We start from the raw sequence: 21,313 nt of genomic DNA, 5'->3' as shown, positions 1-21,313 counted from the left end.
CCATGTGGAAGTTAGACATACACAATTGTTTCATTTTAAGTTTAATTCATGCATTATAAAATTGATAGATTATACAGCGATGGTGTCATATTTACTTACTTCCAGAAGAGAGAGTTTATGGTAAGTTTGTTTATGTAATTGTTTAGGAATCATACGCTGTTTACCATATATGTTCAATTCCTATTAGTTAGCGATTGCTATACTGCTGCGTCATATTACTAAAGCTTTTTTAATTAAGTATTATTGTTTTAATTAAGTATTATTGCATCAGAATATTCCTTATTGGGAGGAATGTTCAAGACCTTTTACGAGATAAAAATACGCATCGAAAGATTATTATTTAGACCTTGACTGCGTGATTATGAGTTCAGTGATAAAAAGCATATAATAGCAATTTTTTAGGTGAAGTTATCGCAGACTGTATTGTAACAACAAAATAAAGAAGAATACGGCTCTGGGCTTCCAATTACAAAATATCAACAAAAGCCACTGTGTGTGACTATTTCAAGCCAAAAAATCCTAATGTTGCACCAGAAGAATGTATACTATGAAGAAAACGTTAAATACTACAAGCAGCTTCACTTTCACTATATAAGTATGACATTTTACATCACAAAAATAGTGGGTTTGACTGAACCCCTCTTGAGTACCTGCAATAAGCCACTGAAATGAACCACAGATGCTTATCTAGGACTACTAGCTCATACCTACTCTGTGCACAGAGAGCTCATGAATAAGCTGTGAGGCCATAACCACTCACAAAATGAACAAAATTCACTAGCTTCCCTAATGCCTTGATCATTAAAACTTATGTTTAAGAGCACTGCAAAATCCATAAATAGAGTAATGGATCCTAATACCTAAAGTTTTCTTCCACTGAATGGGTTTGAATTTGAGAGCAACTTGCACTCTCTGAAAATGACAACCCCAAAAAAGTGGTATATGTAGTAGCATAGTATTGGTCTGTTCAAACTTTAGCTCTTATCATTATTACCAGGTTTTAAGCAGTAATCAGTGCAAGTTGGTAAGACACAAACACTTAAAATTATATACATGTATATATAATATAATGAAATAGTTATTAAGATCATGAATACATCTCTTTTTTTTGAGATTTTCAACTCTGAGTTGAAGCAGTATTCTGAATTTATATACAAAATAATTATCATAAATTTGATTAGTTTTATTGCAACTGTCCCATTTAATTATTTTTTAAGATCAATGTTTTTCTTACGTTGAGATAATCAAACAAATTATATGTTTTTCTATATATTTACTCACTATAATTTTGTCATTCATAAAAGCAAGAAAGTTGGTGTTTGTTATTGAGCAGGAAGCTACACAAAGGGCTATCTGTGCTCTACCCAACATGTGTATCAAAACATGGTTTCTTGTTGTATAAGTTTGCTGACATACCACTGCACTACTAGGGAGCCAGAAGCAAAAGAAAAAAATGTACCTGTATTTCTGTATGTTGTTTTATAACATACTACAATACATAAATATAACATTAACTGTCTTTTCTGATTAGAGATTTAAGTTCAGATTTAGAAATAAAGTCAACAAAATATAAATTGTAATTCTAAACTCAATCCTTTAATTTATTTTTTTATGTAAATATAGTTGTGCTTTGAAGTACACTGAAGGTGTTTTTGCTCTTAGCTGTTGTACAATAGTATTATTTCACTATTATTAATAGATTTGGTAATCTGTGATGAGGTAAATTGGAGAGTCATAACATTTTCTACTTTTGAATGGGTTCTTTTAAATTATTTAGTAAAAATAATGCCAAGTATGGTTCACACACTGATAAGGAATTAATTTATTTCTTCAATAATGTTTGCTACAGGCCACATATGCTTTGATGTATTTTGTAGACCTAGAATCATAAACAAACATTTCATCATAAACTCTTAGACTATTTCAGTCCTAATACATTAAAAATATTTCTTTTATTAATAACAAATACTGACTAACTAATTTGATTAGCTCATTGGGAAAAAACAAACATGCTCCACACTTTGTGCCACAGGTGCATTGTAAGAGTAATGGTCGAATACTACCATTTGATTAAAATAGTCCCAAGTGTTTAAAATATGTAATCCCTCTAACCTATCAATTAAAATTAAGAACAGCCAGTGAAGGTAGCTTTTATGTAGCTTTGCATAAATATTTAGAGTTAAATAAATTTCATATTATATAATTAGACAAGATAGTTAAAAACAGAAGAAGAATAGATATAATCCATGATTTTTAAGTGGTTCGAGAGAAATGATATGATACATTGTCTTTAATTTATTTCTGGAATGTAGGAACATAACTTCAAGAATTTTTTTGGTATAATGTTTCAGAGCATCTTTCTTCCTTGAGTGTACTTAATATTGTAAATAAGTACAAAGTCTTCAGAACTATTAAGTTATATATGTGATCTAGTGAAAACATGAAAAGTAAATATATTGTCGTATCTATTTGCGTATTTGAATAAAACAATATAAAATAAATAAGGGTACAATCTGAGGTAAAGTGCCTGCAACACCCAAATAAAAAACAAACCTGTTAGTAACACTTCAGCCAAGGGCTGACATCACAGAGTTTCGGTCAGTGTTTTATTTTATTTAAACATCAGGAACAAAAATTCTGGATTTCTTATCTGTAACAAACAGAAAAATAAATGCTTTTATTTTGAAATTTTAAAATAAAAACAAAGTTTGTATTGCTTCTCGTTTTTGCAGATATTTTAAAATAATTTAAATTCTGCAAAGGTTTTTCCCCATCACACATTTCACAAATTCTTTGCCAATTGTACATATGTAATTTTATTAGCCTATTTCAAAGCTGTGAAAGCATTAATTTTAGAAGTTATGACACAATTTTGATATTTTTGTTTGAAAATACCTTAAGAACATTTCTGAATTTTAGTGCCATTAAATCAATTTGAAAACATTCTTTCTGCTAGAACTTTTAATGCAGATTTATGTGGCATGGGATATTAATATAGAAGCCACTATAGAACAATACAATTTTATATATGTTTTTACCTTAGAATAAAGAGTATTTACTTTTTTTTTCAAAATTTTAATGTTTTGTTTCTACAATTATCACACACACACACATATATATACACTTTAAATACTACTTGAATAAAAAGACAGAGTTAGGAATAAAAGTGCTTTTTTTTGTTGCTACTGTTTTTAAATTTCACACAAAGCTATACAAGGATTATCTGCACTAGCCATCTGTAATTTAACAGTGTAAGAATAGACGGAAAGCAGCTAGTCATCACCACCCATTGTCAACTCTTAAGCAAATAGGGGACCAAATGTCACATTATAACCCCCCACTGCTGAAAGGGCAGGCATGTTTGGTGGGATGGGGATTCAAACCTATGACCCTCAGCTTGTGAGTCAAGCATCTGGACTTCAAGAATAAAAGAGATAAGCCATGACTTCAAAGGCACATAGTAAAGGTTTTAATTATTTTGAATATGATTGACATATCCAAGTATGTTTAAAATTAAACAGTTTCTCTAAATATACTTTTTTGTAAATTTTAACTTCTTTGTCTTTTTCTGAATTGAATATTTTCCTTTCTCGAGTACATTATCAAAATCTATGATTCAGTCTTTAGGATTTACTTCACACAAGAAACAACCTCTATTTTCAGCTATTAACATTTTTATTTTTGTGTATTTATGAACAACAATTTTTACTTATGTTTTCAATAATTACATCAGTTTCTTCATTTTCCACTAAATGAACTAAAGACAAAGCTTTTCTTTATAACTGCAGTTACATGCTCTTCATAAGAGTTAGTAATATAAATACACATTAATCACTCTTCGTAAGAGTTAGTACTATAAATACACATTAATCATTCAGTTTTTTAAAGCCAAATGCATATCTAAACATGCATACAATTAATAAATCTGAGTTAACAACTATTCTTATTTTACAACATTTCCAACTTTTATTGTTGAGTTGTACTTATTTAAAAGGTATTATAATTAACATGTTTAAACTCATAAGCTATGTTTTTTTACTTAATAGAGCAGTTTGAAATGTAAAACTTATGTTGTTTTTCTATGTATAACAACAAAAATTTACTTATATATTTGTTACCTAATCTTTAAAACAATGTGATTGAGATGATAAACCAAATTTTCAACTTACAAAAAGTAACCAAAGAATAAACAATTCAGTTCTTTGTGACATCTACAAACACAACCACTTAACCTTGAATTTTGAATATTGATAGCTACAAGAAATATTGTTATTAAAAATTAATGTGAGAAAAGCATATAATATATATACACACAAACACACACATACACCAAGACACATGCATGCAAAAGGTGAAAAGTTATAATAAAAGTTAAACATCTATAATACTGGAATGTACCTGTTTAACACAGATGAACTCAAATTTCAATATATATATATTATTTCTACAAATGTGATTGTTTTCTGGTTATTTAAAATTACTTCACTTGTGACTAGAGTTGGGTCCTGCCAAACCATTTTCTAAGAACTAAGAGGGAAAACATGAGAAAGATAGTCACTTAAGAATTTAAAATGCCAGTCTCAGGAACATCAAGATGTAGATATTGGGCAACAAAGACTCTGAAGATTTTGTTAAGGTTGTTTATAGTTGGATGATGCAGGTGCTCTCGGTCATCAATATCCCGATGCCAAATATATGGAAAAGGACTTGGGATCAAATGTACAACAGAAACACCTAAGGAAAAATAAAATTGTGACATAATCTACAAAGTCAAATATTCTACTAGTAAATGTTATAAAAACGTACTTCAATAAAATGTAGATATAGCTAGAGTGAGTTAAAATAGCTATGACTTCCTAATCAGTGATTTTTTACTAGGATTCTTTAGAATAATATATTCCCAATTTGATGAAACATCTTAATGACATAAATGATAATGAACTAAAGTGTGGCTGTTTCTGGCTCTAGAATATTCTTATAAGTTGAACAAAGATAAAAGATACTGAATAAAGCTTTTAAAGACAGATTTTATAAACAGATTACACATTACATAAAGGGAAAACATATTAAATATCACTTTGGAACACTTCAAAATATTCTTTCAAAAAAGTGAGAAACTATATATATTTTGAAGCTAATTTCCAGAATTTATCTAAGTATTCCATTGTGGTTTTGAAGTTATTTCAAAAATTTACAAGTAGTTATTGTTTAACATTTTTTAAGTCAGCAACTGTAATATTGCTGAGTTATATAGTTTGTTGTGTGACCAAAAGAAATAAGTATACTGAAGCCTGATACAACACCTAGAGTGACATTTGCTATATTATCACTTTATGCTCTTGTAAAAACACTTACTACATTTTCCAGTAAGTCATATATTCTTTAATACATTAGTAAAACGAAAAACATATTGTTGCTTAGAGTTGATAATTTACATTTTTTTAGTATAAATTATTCCTTATTTATGGAAAACAAAATAAAATGCTTTCAAATACTGCAAAAGCCATCATTAAGGTTTATAAAATTTAAGCTAATACTAAAACAAACTATTGAATAATTTCTGCTAAACTTCAGTTTAGTTGAATGACATAGAAAATTAATATATTATTATTGTTTGAGGTACACTTTTTTGAATATTAGAATGTTTATCTTAGATTTGTGACAGTACATACAAGTTTTAATATCTTAATGTTACTGTTATTTGGTGGTGTGATTAGTTTTCTACTGTGTTGTAGTAGAAATTCTAATTTGTAAAATAACTCCATACCATTCAATAAATTGGAAAGATAATTTTTTTTTAAATCAACTTTAATGAAGACATTTTCCATCTCAGCAACATCATATCCATTACAACACACAAAAATAAACCTCATGAAATGAATTCATTGAATAATTTCCTGTTAATATTTCAAATGATTAAAATAATAAACTTATCTTACCTCTTTCCAAAAATGGGATATGATCATCTTGTACAAAAGAAAACAAGTTTATGTTTTTGAAATAACTTGTAGCTAACTGTGAAGATAAAACTTCAAGTTCTTTCATGTCATTTAGACGATTTTCTGGAAGAAAAAACTAAATTAGTAAAATTAAGGCAAAAAGAACTAGAAATGCAGTATATACAGTGTGAATGTTAAAAACAAACACTGAAAACATATGACAGAAGAACAGAAACTGACAATTTGATGTCAAAAATGACATTGATATCAAAGATGTAAAACCATTGTTGAGTTTTACTGCACAAAACATCTCAAAAAATGTTTGCTGTCAAACTGCTTTAAAAGTTATTATTCTCTGTATAATTGGATATTATACTGTTTAGAAGCAATGAAGATATATATAACAACTGCATTAAAGTAAAACTTAAGGAATTAGAAATAACACAATTTGAACACATTTGTAGCAGTACCTAACAGATAATTAAATTGTTTATATAGGTTTTACTGTATTTTCTGTGTGCTATGAAAATGACCATGGAGATAAATATATAGATATACTCATGCATGTGGAAAAACAAGGGAGTTATATCCACACATACACTACACTACATTTAAAATTCAGATACTAAAGGGTTAAATATTCTCAAATAATACCTATGTGATACTTCAGCTAAGTCTGTTGTGTATCTTTTGACATGTCACTTTCACCTAATATCTAAAATGCTTATGTCTATAAAAGATAAAATTTGTCTTTACTTAATAATTATTATGTAAAAGGTAATATTTCTCTTTATTTACTAGTGATTATGTAAAAGGTAATGCTTGTCTTTACTGACTAATGATTATGTAAAAGGTAATGCTTGCCTTTACTTACTAATGATTATGTAAAAGGTAATGCTTGCCTTTACTTACTAATGATTATGTAAAAGGTAATGCTTGTCTTTACTTACTAATGATCATGTAAAAGGTAATATTTGTCTTTACTTACTAATGATCATGTAAAAGGTAATAGTTGGCTAATGTTAGTCCAATATTTATAGAAGGTGATAAACATTGTCCAGGCAATTTTAGACCAGTTAATCTTACATGAGTAGTTGGAAAGTTTTTGTAGAGTGTGATTAAAGATGTATTGCATTGTCACTTAAAGTAGTTTTATACAGTGTTGTAGAGCCAGTATGGATTCACTAAGTTAAAATCTTGTTCAACAAATCTTCTGATATTCTTTAAGATGTTACTGCAAGAGTTGATGAAGGAAATACTGTGTATTTGATTGAGCTTTATTTTCAGAAAGCATTTGTTGAGATGTCTCATAAAAGACTAGTTTAAAAGAAATTAAATCTATGGGTATGGAGAGAAATGTAATTACACTGGATAGAAAACTGGCTGGAGAGTAGAGATAAAGTTGGATCTGACTGGATTACAGTAACAGACTCAGTGCCTCAAGACTCTGTACTGGATCTTTTGTTGTTTGTGATTTATATCACTGATACTGACTCTAAAATGACTAACAAAATTTTGAAGTTTGAGATGACATTAAGATTTTTGGTGTGGCTAACTGTATCAGAGATGCTGCAGAGTTACAGAGAGATTTAGATCATTTGATGCATTGGGTCAGTATGTGGCAGATGATGTTTAGCTATCTAAAATGTAAAGTGATGCATATAGGTTTTCATAGTAACAATTATTGTTATAATTTAAATGGGAATGCAGTAAACACTGTGGTAAGGAAAAGATCTTGGTGTCATGACATCACTCATGTCATCTCAACAGTGTAGCTAACAATAAGGCTAATAGAATGTTAAGAAGCATCAATAGAAATACTGAACACAAAACAAGGAACATAACTGTTTTACTGTATAGATCACTTGTAAGGTCTTATTCAGATTACTGTGTACAATTTTGAGCTTCCTTCCTCAAGAATGACATTGAATTGCTAGAGAAAGTTTACAAAAGAACCACTAAAATAATACTTGGTATGGAGCAGTTATCTTATGAGAAGAGCCTAAAATTTCTAAGCTTGTTTTCTCTGGAGAGTTGAAAGGTCAGAAAGGATTTGATTGAGGTGTTTAAGATTATTAAGTGTATAGATAACATAGAACCATAAAACGTTTTCATGCTTAATGTTTAACAATAAAAACAATAGGATAACAGGTCATAAATTGAAATTTTGGCAGCATAGGAGTCTTCTGCAGTTTAGACAGTATTACTTTTCAAACAGAGTGGTTAGCTTTTGGAATGAGCACATTGAAGGGTTGTGAAGGCAGAATATTTAACTGAGTTCAAGAACAGATTAGATGAATACATGACTAGTAAAGAATGGTTAGAGTTAGGAGCTAGAGTCCCTTTAAAATTTTATGAACTTAAAAGTGTACATGAGCAACTCACTTATCTGTTCAAAATGTCATGTGGTATTTAGTAATTTATTGCTTTTCAAATGAAACTAAAGACTGCTTATAAAAGGTTTTCAATTATGAATTATTATAATATAAATTCCTTAAAGACATATTTGACTTATATTAATAGTGAAACAGCTATCTAATAGTACACAAGAAATTTTAGGATTAAAGAAAACGTCATAAAGATGAAAAGAAATAAAGAAATGTGTACAACGACTGCACGAAAAGTACTTCACTTGTGGTTGATACTTATCAAGAGATAGGCTTAAAATGGTCATGTTTGTCACAAATGTTATCTAATATTTTGGATATTTCAAGACCCTTTTAAATGTACAGAAAAGACATTTAATTTTCTCCTGCTAACTATACTTCTGATATCAAGAGTAAAACCAAAGCTTATTATTTTTAACAGTTATATGAAGATTTGTACACTTGACTGGGAAAAAAAAAACTTTAGGAGTAAATGAGTTTCCACAGCAAAATTACTTATTTGAAAATACTCATATATATAAATTACTTATGTCCAAAAATAACTGTATTTGTTCAGTCCTACTAAATTTGGTTCACAATAAGAAAATTATTAAACTAAGCTACAGTTCTTTTAAATTTCAATTTTAAAAATATTAAAACTTAGAAGTATACAAAGTCTTTAGTGAAGAACATTGAGCACAAGCTTCAAAAATACTCTTTACAATATATAAGTATGCAAACAGAACATAAAGGCATAACCACAATAATGTAATTAAAATGAGTGTACTTGAATTATACACATTTTCTCATATTTTAAAGTAATGTTTGAAAACTAGAGATATTTTGAAATACATTTAATTAATTGATGCACCACTTATTTTAGACTTTAACAGCACACAAAATTTTCCCATAAGAAAATTGATTCTGTACCAAGTCAGAAGAGTTGCAAATGTTTTAAGCAATACAAACTTTGATGAAACAAATCTCTTAAGTTTTGACACATTGTTAGCATCTGGAAAAGCCAATGGGAGTGGGACAACTGCCACTGTATAAATGCCAGTGAGATAACTGCTAGTATAGAACACATGCCACCTTTTATATGGTTAACTTTTGACTAAATAGGCCATGCACATCAAACTAGCTTTGATTAGCTATTAGCTCAGCCATTAATTAAATTGCACTTCACTCCAGTAATATTGATTTCAGATAGCTTCAAAACAACAAAAACTTATGTAATTAAAAGTCCCATCAAATAAAAACATTGGCATCTAATGTTTCTTTCTGATACTGTACACAAGTGTAAGAAAGTGTAGCTGTTTTTTTCTTTTATATTAATTTCAAAATCTACTTATACAAAATTAAATTATACAGTTACTAATTTCTGAATAAAATGAGTGGAGGCAGGTATAGCTTCTTTAAATCCATGCCTGGTCATACAACAATAGAAATTAGAAACATAACACAGTATAAAAGAGATATACACAGTATTTAACATGTGCATAGCCAATGAGTTTCAATGATATTTTGAATCAAAACCTCTGGCTTAATGAAACAGTTCTCATCTGAGTAAATTTTCACAAACACTGTAAACACTAGACAACAATTAAAAAATTGAAATTTTAATATACTGCAACTACCTGAAATGTGGAAGCAACAATATGATCAAACTACATAAAGACTGGAGTCTGATAACTTGACAGTATTATTCCAGTTTTATAAAGCATGGAGTTTAAACACATGCCAACATGGTTCCAATCTCAAGAAGCTTAGAGTTTTGAAAAATAAGTTAAAACTTTATGATATCTGGAATTTAAAATCTTGACAGCATGATTTCAAGCTCAAAAATCTGAAGTTTGAAGATTTGGCACATTTCAAACCCATGTAACCTGAAGATTGAAGACTTGAAAACCTGTTTCAGCTCCCAAACCCTAGATTTTGAAGGCATGAAGCCTGGAATTTGAAAATTTGGTTCCAGTTTAATGAAATCTAGAGTTTGATTATTTTACACGTTTATATTCCCTGTCAGTAGATTTTGAAAATTAGATAACATGATACAACCTCAAGAAGCCTCGACAAAGAAGACTTGACTACAAGGTTTAAAGGTCTGGATGCTTTGATTTGAAAAACATAACAGTATGTTTCAAACTCATGAAGATGACATAAAACTTCTTTTTTAAAACATCAAAAACAAGAACTTATCAGATACTTACCCAAACTCAATCAGGGTAAATATCTGTTTATACATGTTATATGGAATCTTATGAAGATTTTACAGGAAAAGGGAACACCGGAAGAAAAAAAATAGATGCTACTCTTATAAACAAATTAATCTAAGTACATAAAAAGACAACTGTTGACAGATGTAAAGCACTATAGCAGTTTGCCATAGCATAAATACAATAATGTTCCTAAATTTCAACATGTAATTGTTACACCTGTACAAGTTTCTGTCTTGAAGTTAAAACAGCTATTGAGTATCCAACAAATATTAAACTTATTCCTAACACATCAGTAGCATTTTAAACAGAGCATTTGTTTAGATTAAACCTGGGTGATTAATTTGGTAATAAATTAATTTATGGCCCAATTGATCAGTTATGTTTATTCCTTCTAGTTAACAATTCAACAACAGGAAAGGTTGATTGCAGGTGCTGCCAGCTAGTTGCCTTCCCTCAAATTAGTAGTTCAATAATAACAAAATAACATTTATGGGAGATACTGCCACAAATATGACTCTCTAGTCAGCAGTTCTTTATCAGAAAATAGTTAACAGAATGTGCTACTAGACATTAACAATCCTTCTAGGCAGCAGTATGAAAACAAGAAAAGTTGGCAGCAGGTAACAGTTCAAAATAGCTTTAGTAACTGCCACACAAAAAGCAAATTTAGTGGCAATATTTCTATTACATAGGTAGTTAAGATAATAAAAAATACTAACTTCAATTAGTTGATCATTTATGTTACAATCAATTTAATTGTAATTTTGATTATTTGGCTACATAACAATCAATGTAATCATAATTTCAATTAACCAACTGTTGGAATAATAGGAAATACTTATTTTTATTAATCAATTTAATCAGAATTTGTATTTGTTGATTAAATTATGTGACACTAATTGATGTAACCAATGCTTTTAGGTAATTCATTATATCAATTAATTAATTAATTAAATAACCCAACTGTGCTTTAGATCTATAAAATTTCAAGTTCGAGCCTATTTAAACATAACGAATTAAGTCCTGGTCGTGTCAGAAATGTTATCAGCAGAATATATGTTATAGGCATTACTGTTCTTTTTTGGACAAAGAAAATGGAAACTGAAAAATAATTCAAACCATTCATAAAACAGGTTCCTATTAATTACAGAAGACAGTTTAATATTTACCAAGGGGATATCATTTTTGCTTTTATGGAAAGAACAACTGCCATTTAACCTGTATACATGTATATGTATTTCTATAAATAGGCAAATCTCACAAGACAACATTAGTAATTGCCTTCATTCCAGCTAAACTGTGTTATGCTAATGGCCTAAAACTTGTTTGTTTCAATGAGACTTAATGAAAGAGTTGTCATCTAAGTGAAATTTTAAGATTCACATATTTTGAAAACATTTTGCTCATCTTGATTACCAAGACTTAGTGAGCTGAGAATTAGACACCTTAAGAGGTTGACATTATTCTTACAGGACCTTACTTACAGTCAGTAGTGTTGTGCTAAATTTTAAGTGTCAAATCCCTGCCAAAATTTACCAGACATGTGTGATGTCACTATTAGGATAAAGATCTCTTTTTCAAAACCTAATTACCATTTTTGTGAGACCAATCTAAGTAAAATAAACATATGCTGCACTAATTATTTAAGACAACATACATTAGTGAGAAACTGAAAATGCATATATTAACAAGAGAAAAACACACAACATATTTTTTTTCTTAAATTAAACACCAAGGAAATAATATAACAGAAAAACTGAATTTTGTACATACATTATTTTTCCCTTCAAATTCAGTTTTGGTAGGAGTGGTGTTAAACAGCATTGATAACTGACTTTTATAATGCTTCACACAATCTGTCCTACCAACATAAATAATTAAAAAGCAACCTTTGTTTTATGTAATGTTAATAATCAACCTTTTAAAATGTGTACATGTTAAAAAGAGTATAACTGTAAAATGTGCTTCACATTTTTTAATGTCGTATTTGTGTGTCTTAATAAACACACAACATATGACACAAATATTTTACCACTTTAATACTCTACCACCTGTTCTTGAACTAAAGCAGTCACAAGATGCTTAATGCTAACTCATGAGAAAGAGTGACAGTGTGTGCTAGACTGCCTGAAAAAATCTCTAACAGTGAACAAGGGGATCACAAACAAATGCTCCAATATACACCAGCAGCACTAACACCTTGCTTGCAAGTTACCATATAATTATGCTAGAGGGTGAGGAATTTGACAAATATAGTTATTTATATATGAATACTTTCTGATACACTCACCAATGTTGACTAGCTGCTTGTACAAACTATATGTGTCTTCAAAGTAGCTGTAGAAACGTGGGTTTTCTACTCCCACAAGATCCAATAGCACTAAAGCATGCTAGAAAAACAAAAAGAAACTTAAGTTATAGCAGCTCTCTTAGTAAGACATCAAACTCAAAACAGGTTTGTTTTTTTTTACTTCAGCTTGTAATAAGTTTGACCTAAAATTAGTTAGTTATTATCGAAATTAAATAAAATTACATTTTAAGTTGTGGCATAGAGGCAATACAACTATTTTCCATTCTGTTTAGTTCTCAACCTTTACAGTTGCATTATATTCCTCATTGATGTGCACTTAATAAAAGTGATACAATAAACAAGATTTAATATTCTTCTGTAAAATTTTTGTCCAGGATTTCTAAAAAGCCAACAGAACATATCTCTGATATGTACACATATTGTGCATTTACTACTCCTTTATCTGATACAGTTTATCACAATTTTCAGTGTGCTTCACAGTTTACTCTTAATTTAATATAAAATATCAGTCAAGTTTTTCTTCTTGTTTATTTACAGGACTAAACAAGTCACTCCAGTTGTCAGTGATGTTTTCCTTTGGAGAAGATCACTATAGTATGAACAATACTGTGAAAAGAAGCAGTGGTCTGTTCTGAAGATGAACCACATAATTACCAAGGGGTAAGAAAGACACTCCCTGTTAACATGAGAGTAGCTCTCAATGACATGGATGATGAATACACCTAAGAAGAGAGAACGTTACATATATATCGTCTTTATTTGTTTAAATATAATGAACTAGCATTATTTCTTGTTGCTAAGCTCCTGAAAGAAATTGCCTTTTGAGACAGATTGCTATTGGATCTTTAGATCCCAGCCAAGGCAAAATTATTGCCCAGCCCTGAATCGGGTTGTTTTACATTAATATTTAAGTGATATTTGCTTGTTGGGCTAGGGCCTGGCTTGCTTCTCTGGTGCTACCTTTGTTTCACTCCCTCCTATCTCACCCATGAATTTTATAATGCCCAACTGCACTTTAACACCTTAAATAAGTAAAAATTAAATACAGGCAAAATTCCAAGCACAGTTAAATAATCTTTCACATGAGGGGATGAAGAGGAACCGCAATGTTCCTGATCACCCTTGTTGGGGAGAGAATTCTTGAGACTTCTCTCTCTCTAAACTAAACCCTGACAAGTTTGTTTGCATTTAGCCTGTATTATATATATCTTTAAGATAAGCTTTTTTTGTACTTATAATTTTAATGTATCATAACTTAGACCTAGCATTACTGTAGCATAACAGAGCTAGAGTTACCCTGGTGAGACAGAGTGTAAATAAAGCTCTTTTCCTTTCTCCAGTTTACCACAAGCACTTGTTAAAGAGTTAAACTTGTCTTTGTCTATAATAAAGATTGCGCTTGTTTATAACTCTGTTTCCAGTCTCTTTTATGTGTAGAGGCTCATTCAAAGGCAGATAAAATACAGGCACTAATTTGTAATAGAGTACCTGATGAATCCTCCCACTTTTGTAATTCCTGTAGACTACTCTATGGGAAATCAAGGCAAACTGAGAATACACACATCCACCTTGTTATATTATAAAAGCATAGGAAGAAACTTTAAGCACTTACTATTCTGTCGAGCTGTGTGGCATAATTCTTACTACAATGTTGGTATTCATCAGGAAATGGTTGATGGTTTAACAATTCAGCTAGATGTCGGGAACCATATAGAGAATCAGATTTACTCCACTGTTTCAAGGCCTCCTCTCCATCAAAAAAAAAAATAAACTGAAGAGTCAGGTCTTTATTCTAATAAGAAGAAGCACAAAAATAATTAACTGTAGATATTATTAACATTAAATATTTGGTTCAAGAATTTTTAGAAGAGAACATACATTGTATAGTTTGATATTAGAGAAAGAAATAAAATGTTCTGAAATTCATTTTTGAAAGTAGCATTACCAGTGAGTTCAAATATGAAAATTTTCTCTTGTACTTCAGAGCCATGTATAATGCATCCAATTTTCACTTCCTTTAGAATGCCTATAACCATGTAATTACCAACAAATCAAACTTTCGTGAACATAGATAACAAAGGCAAAAACAAGTAGTCAATAAATTTCCCACACTAATATCTAAACATACGTAATAATAAAAGATAAGAAATAATAAACCTTTTTTCTTTGTTGTTTCAACTGCTTATCAAGGACTTGAGCCAAGTGAATCATCATTGTACAGGGAACTGCAGAATCAGTGGCCCCTACAAATGTATACTCTCTGTTGTACTTTGAGTCATAATGACAGGCAAGCACCAACTTTTCACAAGCACCAGGATCAAGTGTACTCATGATGTTTGAAAAATGTTTTTTACCAAATGGTGTTGGTGCAATAAAGTTGTCTTCTTCAACATCCCAGTCTAGGGATTTCATGGTTTCAATGATAAACTACAAAAGAAAATGGTATAGAGAAAAACATACCACTAAATAACCAAAACAAAAACAGCATAATTATTGATGAAACTTTGTAGAATGGACGGCAACTGCCTGTTGTGGAGACAAGTGTAGAGGGCGACGTTTTGAAAGTCTTCCACAACAGGCAAAGTTTCATCATGAATACTCTGTCTAAACAATCTATGAAAGCATTATTATTATATTTTAACTTTCATAATAACAATTATTTAAAAACTGAAATTTAAAAAGGAATTTACTTTTGAAGGTATTTAATATTCTGTCTGACCAATTCATTGTTGTTTGTACATGTTTTTTTCCAATACTTCCCACAAATCTGGATATCACATCATATTTAGACATTCAAGAAATTTCTACACATCATTATCACTATGTTATGTCAAAAACTCACTCTAACAAACAACTAAACTAAAATATTAAAAACAGTGTACAACAATATAATTTTAGAATGAGGTTTAAGTGAAACTCAAAAATTGAGTTTTATATAGAGAACTATTTGATAATTTAAAGGCCTTTGGTGTATAAAGCAAAAACTAAGTCTTATTATGCTTTAGTAAATACTTTCAATCAAAACATCATATAACTCAAGTTTCATAATGTAGACTACACATAAACATAATCAAAACTTTACACAAGTTCACATTTCTACCTTGGATCTAGTTGGCTTTTCTCTAATCATTTTACCAAATATTTGTTCAATTATCTAATTTAATTAAAGGGGATTAAAAATGTTTGATTTTGTTAAGTATATAATTGGAAACACAAAAGCCTAGATACTGAACCTGTAATTAGCAAAACTCACCTATAAAAACAAAAGTGCAATCTTTGACTTCTAATTTACATTATTCAAACCTAATAATTTAGTCTCTAAAAGATATTTAATTGTTTTTAGCTAATTTTGGCCTATCTCATCAAATATTAAGCAAATTATTTTCATAAGAGATATCGGTTATCAATTATTAGATATTTTGTATTTAGGATAATTATTACTAAAATTTTATTGAATGGTTGTCAACCTTTGTAACAAATTTGGATTACCTCATCAAATTCATCTTTCAAAAACAAACCTTCACATTCAGGTAAAAAAAAATAAAAGTACAATAAGACTACTTACAATTTCAATGTCTTTTTTCATTTCAGAATGTACACTAAAATTTTTTTATGGTGTCTAGTGTAAAGAAATATCCATGATACCAATGTCGTAATGCTGCTTTCCGGTCATTCACTTTTTCTTTTGACCAACAAACTCAATAGCCAGAATCCATTAATTTGTAAACATTTTTTATGCATTCATTATCCTTTCATTTTAAAGGTTGGATCAAATTTTCTACTTGCCTTCTTTACTTCCTTGTGACCTGGAGTTCCTGGAACTCTGGGAATTAACAAAACATCTAGGGTAGTGTTGAAGTTTGCATAATAAACAGGGTTATTTTGAGTCAACGTGTGTATTGCTGAATCGGAGAGATTTTTTGATTCATGGTGCCACTAGTAGAATAATAACAATAAAAAAAATCAGTACTTTTACAAATATTAAAACATCGTAGAAATAATAAAAATCAGAGTTTCAATCCTGGTTGCTTTTGAGTCCACTAACTTTTTGAAATCCTTTTACACAAATCAAACTGTTAATTCTTATTAAAACAATTATTTTACATCACTATTAATAAATAATTTTCCAACTCATTACTTGTGATTTTTTTTTCAAAAATTTTTTGGAATGTTTGGCACAAAAACAACAATAAACTATTTACTTATAAAACTAAATAGAGCTAATAGGTGCTTAGGAAATTTAAGACAGGCTGAATAATTAAAAGTGAATATTTTTTAATTTAAATATTATAAACAACATGGAATAAAATTATTAACAATATTTTATGCTCAATAATATAAAATAATACAAAAGACATGTCACTTTAATTAATACAAAAAATGAAAAACAGAAGTATTAAGAATACTACATACTCAGTAGTGTAAGAACTGCAAGATGTATTATTGAAACCTAGTTACAAATGTCTATTCACTAAAATCTCTTTGATTCAGATCTGTTTCATTCTGTATTATATAGTAAATGCTTAGGTCTTTATCATAATGGGTCTTCTCACACATATTGTTAAAGTGTATACAAATATTGTAATAATTCCCATCACTCAGTTTAATATTTGATGTGTTTTTGATTCAAACTGCTAGACAGCATGCTGTGTAACCAATACAAACCTGTTTGGAACAAGTATATGTAAATTTGTAAACATGGTACAACTGCTAATACTGGTACCAAACTTTTCACCTTGAAAAACTTTTAATATGTGAATGAGGTTTAAGAATGATTTAGCAAAATTGTGAATATGAAGAATTTCAAATATTAATTATAAGATTATTGTTAGAGGAAATTTATGTACATCAAACAATAATGCTTGAGTAGTATTCATTTTACACAGATATTTCTCCATAATTTTTCTAATAAAGCTTTCAGGAAAACAGATTTTGATATAACTCTTAATGCTATTAAGTTTTATATGGTAAACCAGTTTTGCTTGCTATATTAAAGGATATATAAACTAACACAAAAATATGATTTTCTTAAAAACAAAATAAGTGAAACTTTCATAGTTATAGACTTATAGTATATACCTGAAAAAGTTGGCTTTAATGGAATCATATCAGTATTTACATATATTCCAAAATGTATAACATAACATTCTAAACATGGGAGCTATTGGTTTATCTTGGCTGTTTCACACTCTAAATAAATTAAAAAAAAAAAACACACACCTAAAGACTGCCTAATCATTCACAGGCATATCAAGCTTTTTTCTTAAATTCATTTGAATTTACTGCCTCTACAATACCTTAAAGCAACCCATTCTAAAGGCTAACCACTCTGTTAGAAAAGTAAAACAGTCTTAGCTGAAAATGAAACCTTAAACACCTCAGTCATACTGACCCAACTCTTTCTTTTCAAGAGAAAACAATTTGAGAGATTTCATATGACAAATCTTCCATGCCAGACACCATTCAAGTAACCCTTCTCTGAAACATTTTCAACAATCTATGTATTTTCTAAGGTAAGAAGCCACAACACTGAACACAGTTTTCCAAATGTGGCCTAATTAGTGACCCATATAATGAAATTATAACCTCTTTAAGACTTGTATTCAATATTTCTGTAGATCCTATTTGCCCTACCACTAGCAACAGCACACTGCTTGGATGGCTTCAGAGACTGACCTTAATATCATTGACAATAAAAATAATTTATTGACTGTTCCTTCATCTGTGTTATTGCTGCAAATCAAAAAATAATCAAAGTCCTTATACTGAACCCTGAGATATTCCATTTGTAACATTAATCCATTTTGACTGAACACCATTTTTAACAACCCTCTACTTTCTCTTATCTGACCACTCTTCTATCCAATTTACAAACTTACCCCCCCACACCTACAAAGACAATTTTTATACGATTTTTATGTGGAACCCTGTCAAATACTTTCTGAAAATCCAGAGATGTGAAATTTACACCCTTATCTACATAAGCAGTAACATTTTCAAAGAATGTCAAAACATTTGTAAGGGAAGTTTACCCTTAGTGAAATCATGTTGATTATCCACTAAAATTCTAAACTTTATTAAATGACTTTCCAAAGAATCTTTTAACAGCCTTTCCAAAACTTTTCTCACAACTGATGTAAGACTAATGGACCTATAATTACTGGGACAATTTTTATCACCTTACTTGAAAAGATAAATTACATTATCTGACTTCTAATCCTCTGGTACTTGTCCACTATTCAATGGCTTACATAAAATAATAAAAAAGTGGCTCAACATATCCTATGTTTAACTTCCTTCAAAACCCTTAAGGAAATATTATGTGACCCAGGAGCCTTATCGTTGTTTAAACTTACAAACATTTTCTTAATCATCTCAGAATTAATGCAGTAATCTTGTTTGATCTCGTTTCCATTTATCAATTGTTCAAAATACGAAATACTGCTTAAAAATTCGTAAGTACAAATCGAAGAAAAGGAAACATTTAATAATCCAGCCATGTCATAATCATCAGATACTATCCGTCCTCTATTATCTCTCAATAAATGTTGTGAATGAAAGAGACGTCACTAATTACATTTGAGGCCCGGCATGGCCAGGTGGTTAAGGCGCTCGACTCGTAATCCGAGGGTCGCGGGTTCGAATCTCGGTCACACCAAACATGCTCGTCCTTTCAGCTGAGAGGGTGTTATAATGTCACGGTCAATCCCACTATTCGTTAGTAAAGAGTAGCCCAACAGTTGGTGGTGGGTGGTGATGACTAGCTGCCTTCCCTCTAGTCTTACACTGCTAAATTAGGGACAGCTAGCGCAGATAGCCCTTGTGTAGCTTTGCGCGAAATTCAAGAAAACAAAAAATTACATTTGAAGTCAGGCCATAATGGTACTTCGTCTTTTCCGATATGTTCAATAACGAAATGGTTGGTTTCTAAGAGGTCACAAGCTGTTTACATTGAATCATTATTTTGTTGTTTGTTTTTTGTCCTTGAGGCTTGTGAGAAATTCATATATTACTTCATTATAAACTCTGACGAACTATGCCAAGAAACCTCCAGAATTTTTCGTCCTTGTAGGGATAATGTGGGTCATGACAACCAACTCCCAGTAGCTAAGTTCGTTTGGCAAGTCCAACTGAGAAACACCTGTTTAATCCAGATATAAGAAAGAATAAATGAAATATGTATAAAGGATGAAATTCTTAAACTCGGAAACTACAAAGAATTGTTTAAAACAAAAAACCTAAACAAGCGAGGTTGTGAGAATGAAGGAACTTAAATTTCGTGCTTTACCTGGATAACTAAGGCTACACTTTTAATATATACAAAGAATATGCTCACATTATATACTTCTATTATCCAGACGAGTTATGCAGTTTGAGAGAAACCCTTCTGCATCATAAATAACCATTAATTTCATGAGCCTCCATATCTACTTGAAGATCAACAACGAAACCATAATTACTGGCACAACCCTAAAATATTTAAACGTGCTAAACAGTTGTTTCTCGATCCATCGCGAATAACAACATTCGGTGTTTCACCGATCTGCATGGTACTGACTAGTCAATCGTCATACAATAAAATCACCTTCTGGGGTTAAAGATCCTTCGTACTTTCAATTACGCTGAGAGTAAATAAATATAATTTAGTAGTGATTAGATAATACCGAGTTGAAACTTGCTTGAGTTCTTCGAGTTCTCGTCATATACATGCAACTCTATCTGTTTTGTAAGAGCTATATCTAAGAAAGACGACAAGTAACAAGTGGCGTAACTAGGGCAGTCGAGGCCCGGCGGTTCATAGCATTTGTGAGGCTTTATAAATGATGTTTTTTGTTCCTAAATGCATAAAGAAATCATGGCATGAAAACACTAGTGTTTATTCAGAACAGAACACACCATAATTTTGAAAAAGTGAAAAAATGTCCAAATTTCACATGATGTGAACAAAATGTCACTTTATTTTATTTAGAATGTTCAAATGTTGAATAACGATTATAGAAGTTAACCCTTCCGATGGCCCAGTACTACACATAGGGGCTTATATTACAAAAAAATCTTATTTCAATATCCGTGGTGAACAAAACGTAGGTAGCCCATTATATAAGTTTGCACTTAAATAAACACACAGAACTACTAAAACTCGCGTTTTCTTGCTTCTGTATTTACAAAGACATATTACGGACATAAATGTACAAATGTCCTTTAAATACAAAGCAAAGTACACAGCACTGTTATCACTTAAAACACCCAGATAGCGCTTTAATAAGTTACATTGATGTGAGTGAAGCATCAGAATTAACAGATGAGTCGTAGTCTGTGTCTTTGGGGCACTGATTCAGTGAAGCTACTAAACCGCCCATATCTACGCCACTAATTAGAAACGAATCCCCTCTCTGAAAATACTGGCGACGCTTAAGCCATCAAGTTTAAAACCAGGTACGTTCCTAACTTTTTGGAGATGAGGTTCAACTCTTTTAG

The 21,313-nt window shown here is 30.3% G+C and overlaps 1 protein-coding gene across 3 annotated transcripts; it reads right to left on the bottom strand.

Moving 5' to 3' along the window:
- Positions 1 to 1,797: 1,797 nt before the first annotated feature.
- Positions 1,798 to 20,624, bottom strand: LOC143241794 (glutaminyl-peptide cyclotransferase-like). 3 transcript variants are annotated; one of them, XR_013022278.1, is made up of 9 exons: positions 20,500 to 20,624; positions 16,622 to 16,771; positions 14,993 to 15,262; positions 14,448 to 14,627; positions 12,815 to 12,914; positions 5,940 to 6,062; positions 4,559 to 4,734; positions 2,554 to 2,650; positions 1,798 to 1,879 (listed from the first exon to the last, which is right to left on the bottom strand). XR_013022278.1 is itself a non-coding variant. In XM_076485029.1 (8 exons), the coding sequence occupies exons 1-7, from the start codon at positions 20,542 to 20,544 to the stop codon at positions 4,559 to 4,561; spliced, it is 1,044 nt and encodes a 347-aa protein (XP_076341144.1). In that variant the 5' UTR covers positions 20,545 to 20,624; the 3' UTR covers positions 1,798 to 2,650. The 3 variants fall into 3 exon arrangements, 1 of the variants encoding a protein (XP_076341144.1); XR_013022279.1 differs by lacking the exons at positions 16,622 to 16,771; positions 20,500 to 20,624 and adding an exon at positions 16,401 to 16,611; XM_076485029.1 differs by having other exon boundaries at positions 1,798 to 2,650.
- Between the last annotated feature and the right edge of the window lie 689 nt (positions 20,625 to 21,313).

Source organism: Tachypleus tridentatus, unplaced genomic scaffold, assembly GCF_004210375.1.
Source record: "Tachypleus tridentatus isolate NWPU-2018 unplaced genomic scaffold, ASM421037v1 Hic_cluster_1, whole genome shotgun sequence".
Taxonomy (NCBI): Eukaryota; Metazoa; Arthropoda; class Merostomata; order Xiphosura; family Limulidae; genus Tachypleus; species Tachypleus tridentatus.
This window is presented reverse-complemented; position numbering and strand designations above follow the sequence as displayed.

Coding starts and splice junctions, on each gene's coding strand:
- LOC143241794 (XM_076485029.1), bottom strand. CDS start 20,544: ATGTATATGACGAGAACTCGAAGAACTCAAGCAAGTTTCAACTCG. Junction 12,915..14,447: donor CCACACAGCTCGACAGAATA/GTAAGTGCTTAA, acceptor TTGTTTTTCTAG/CATGCTTTAGTGCTATTGGA. Junction 4,735..5,939: donor TATCCCATTTTTGGAAAGAG/GTAAGATAAGTT, acceptor ATTTTTCCTTAG/GTGTTTCTGTTGTACATTTG.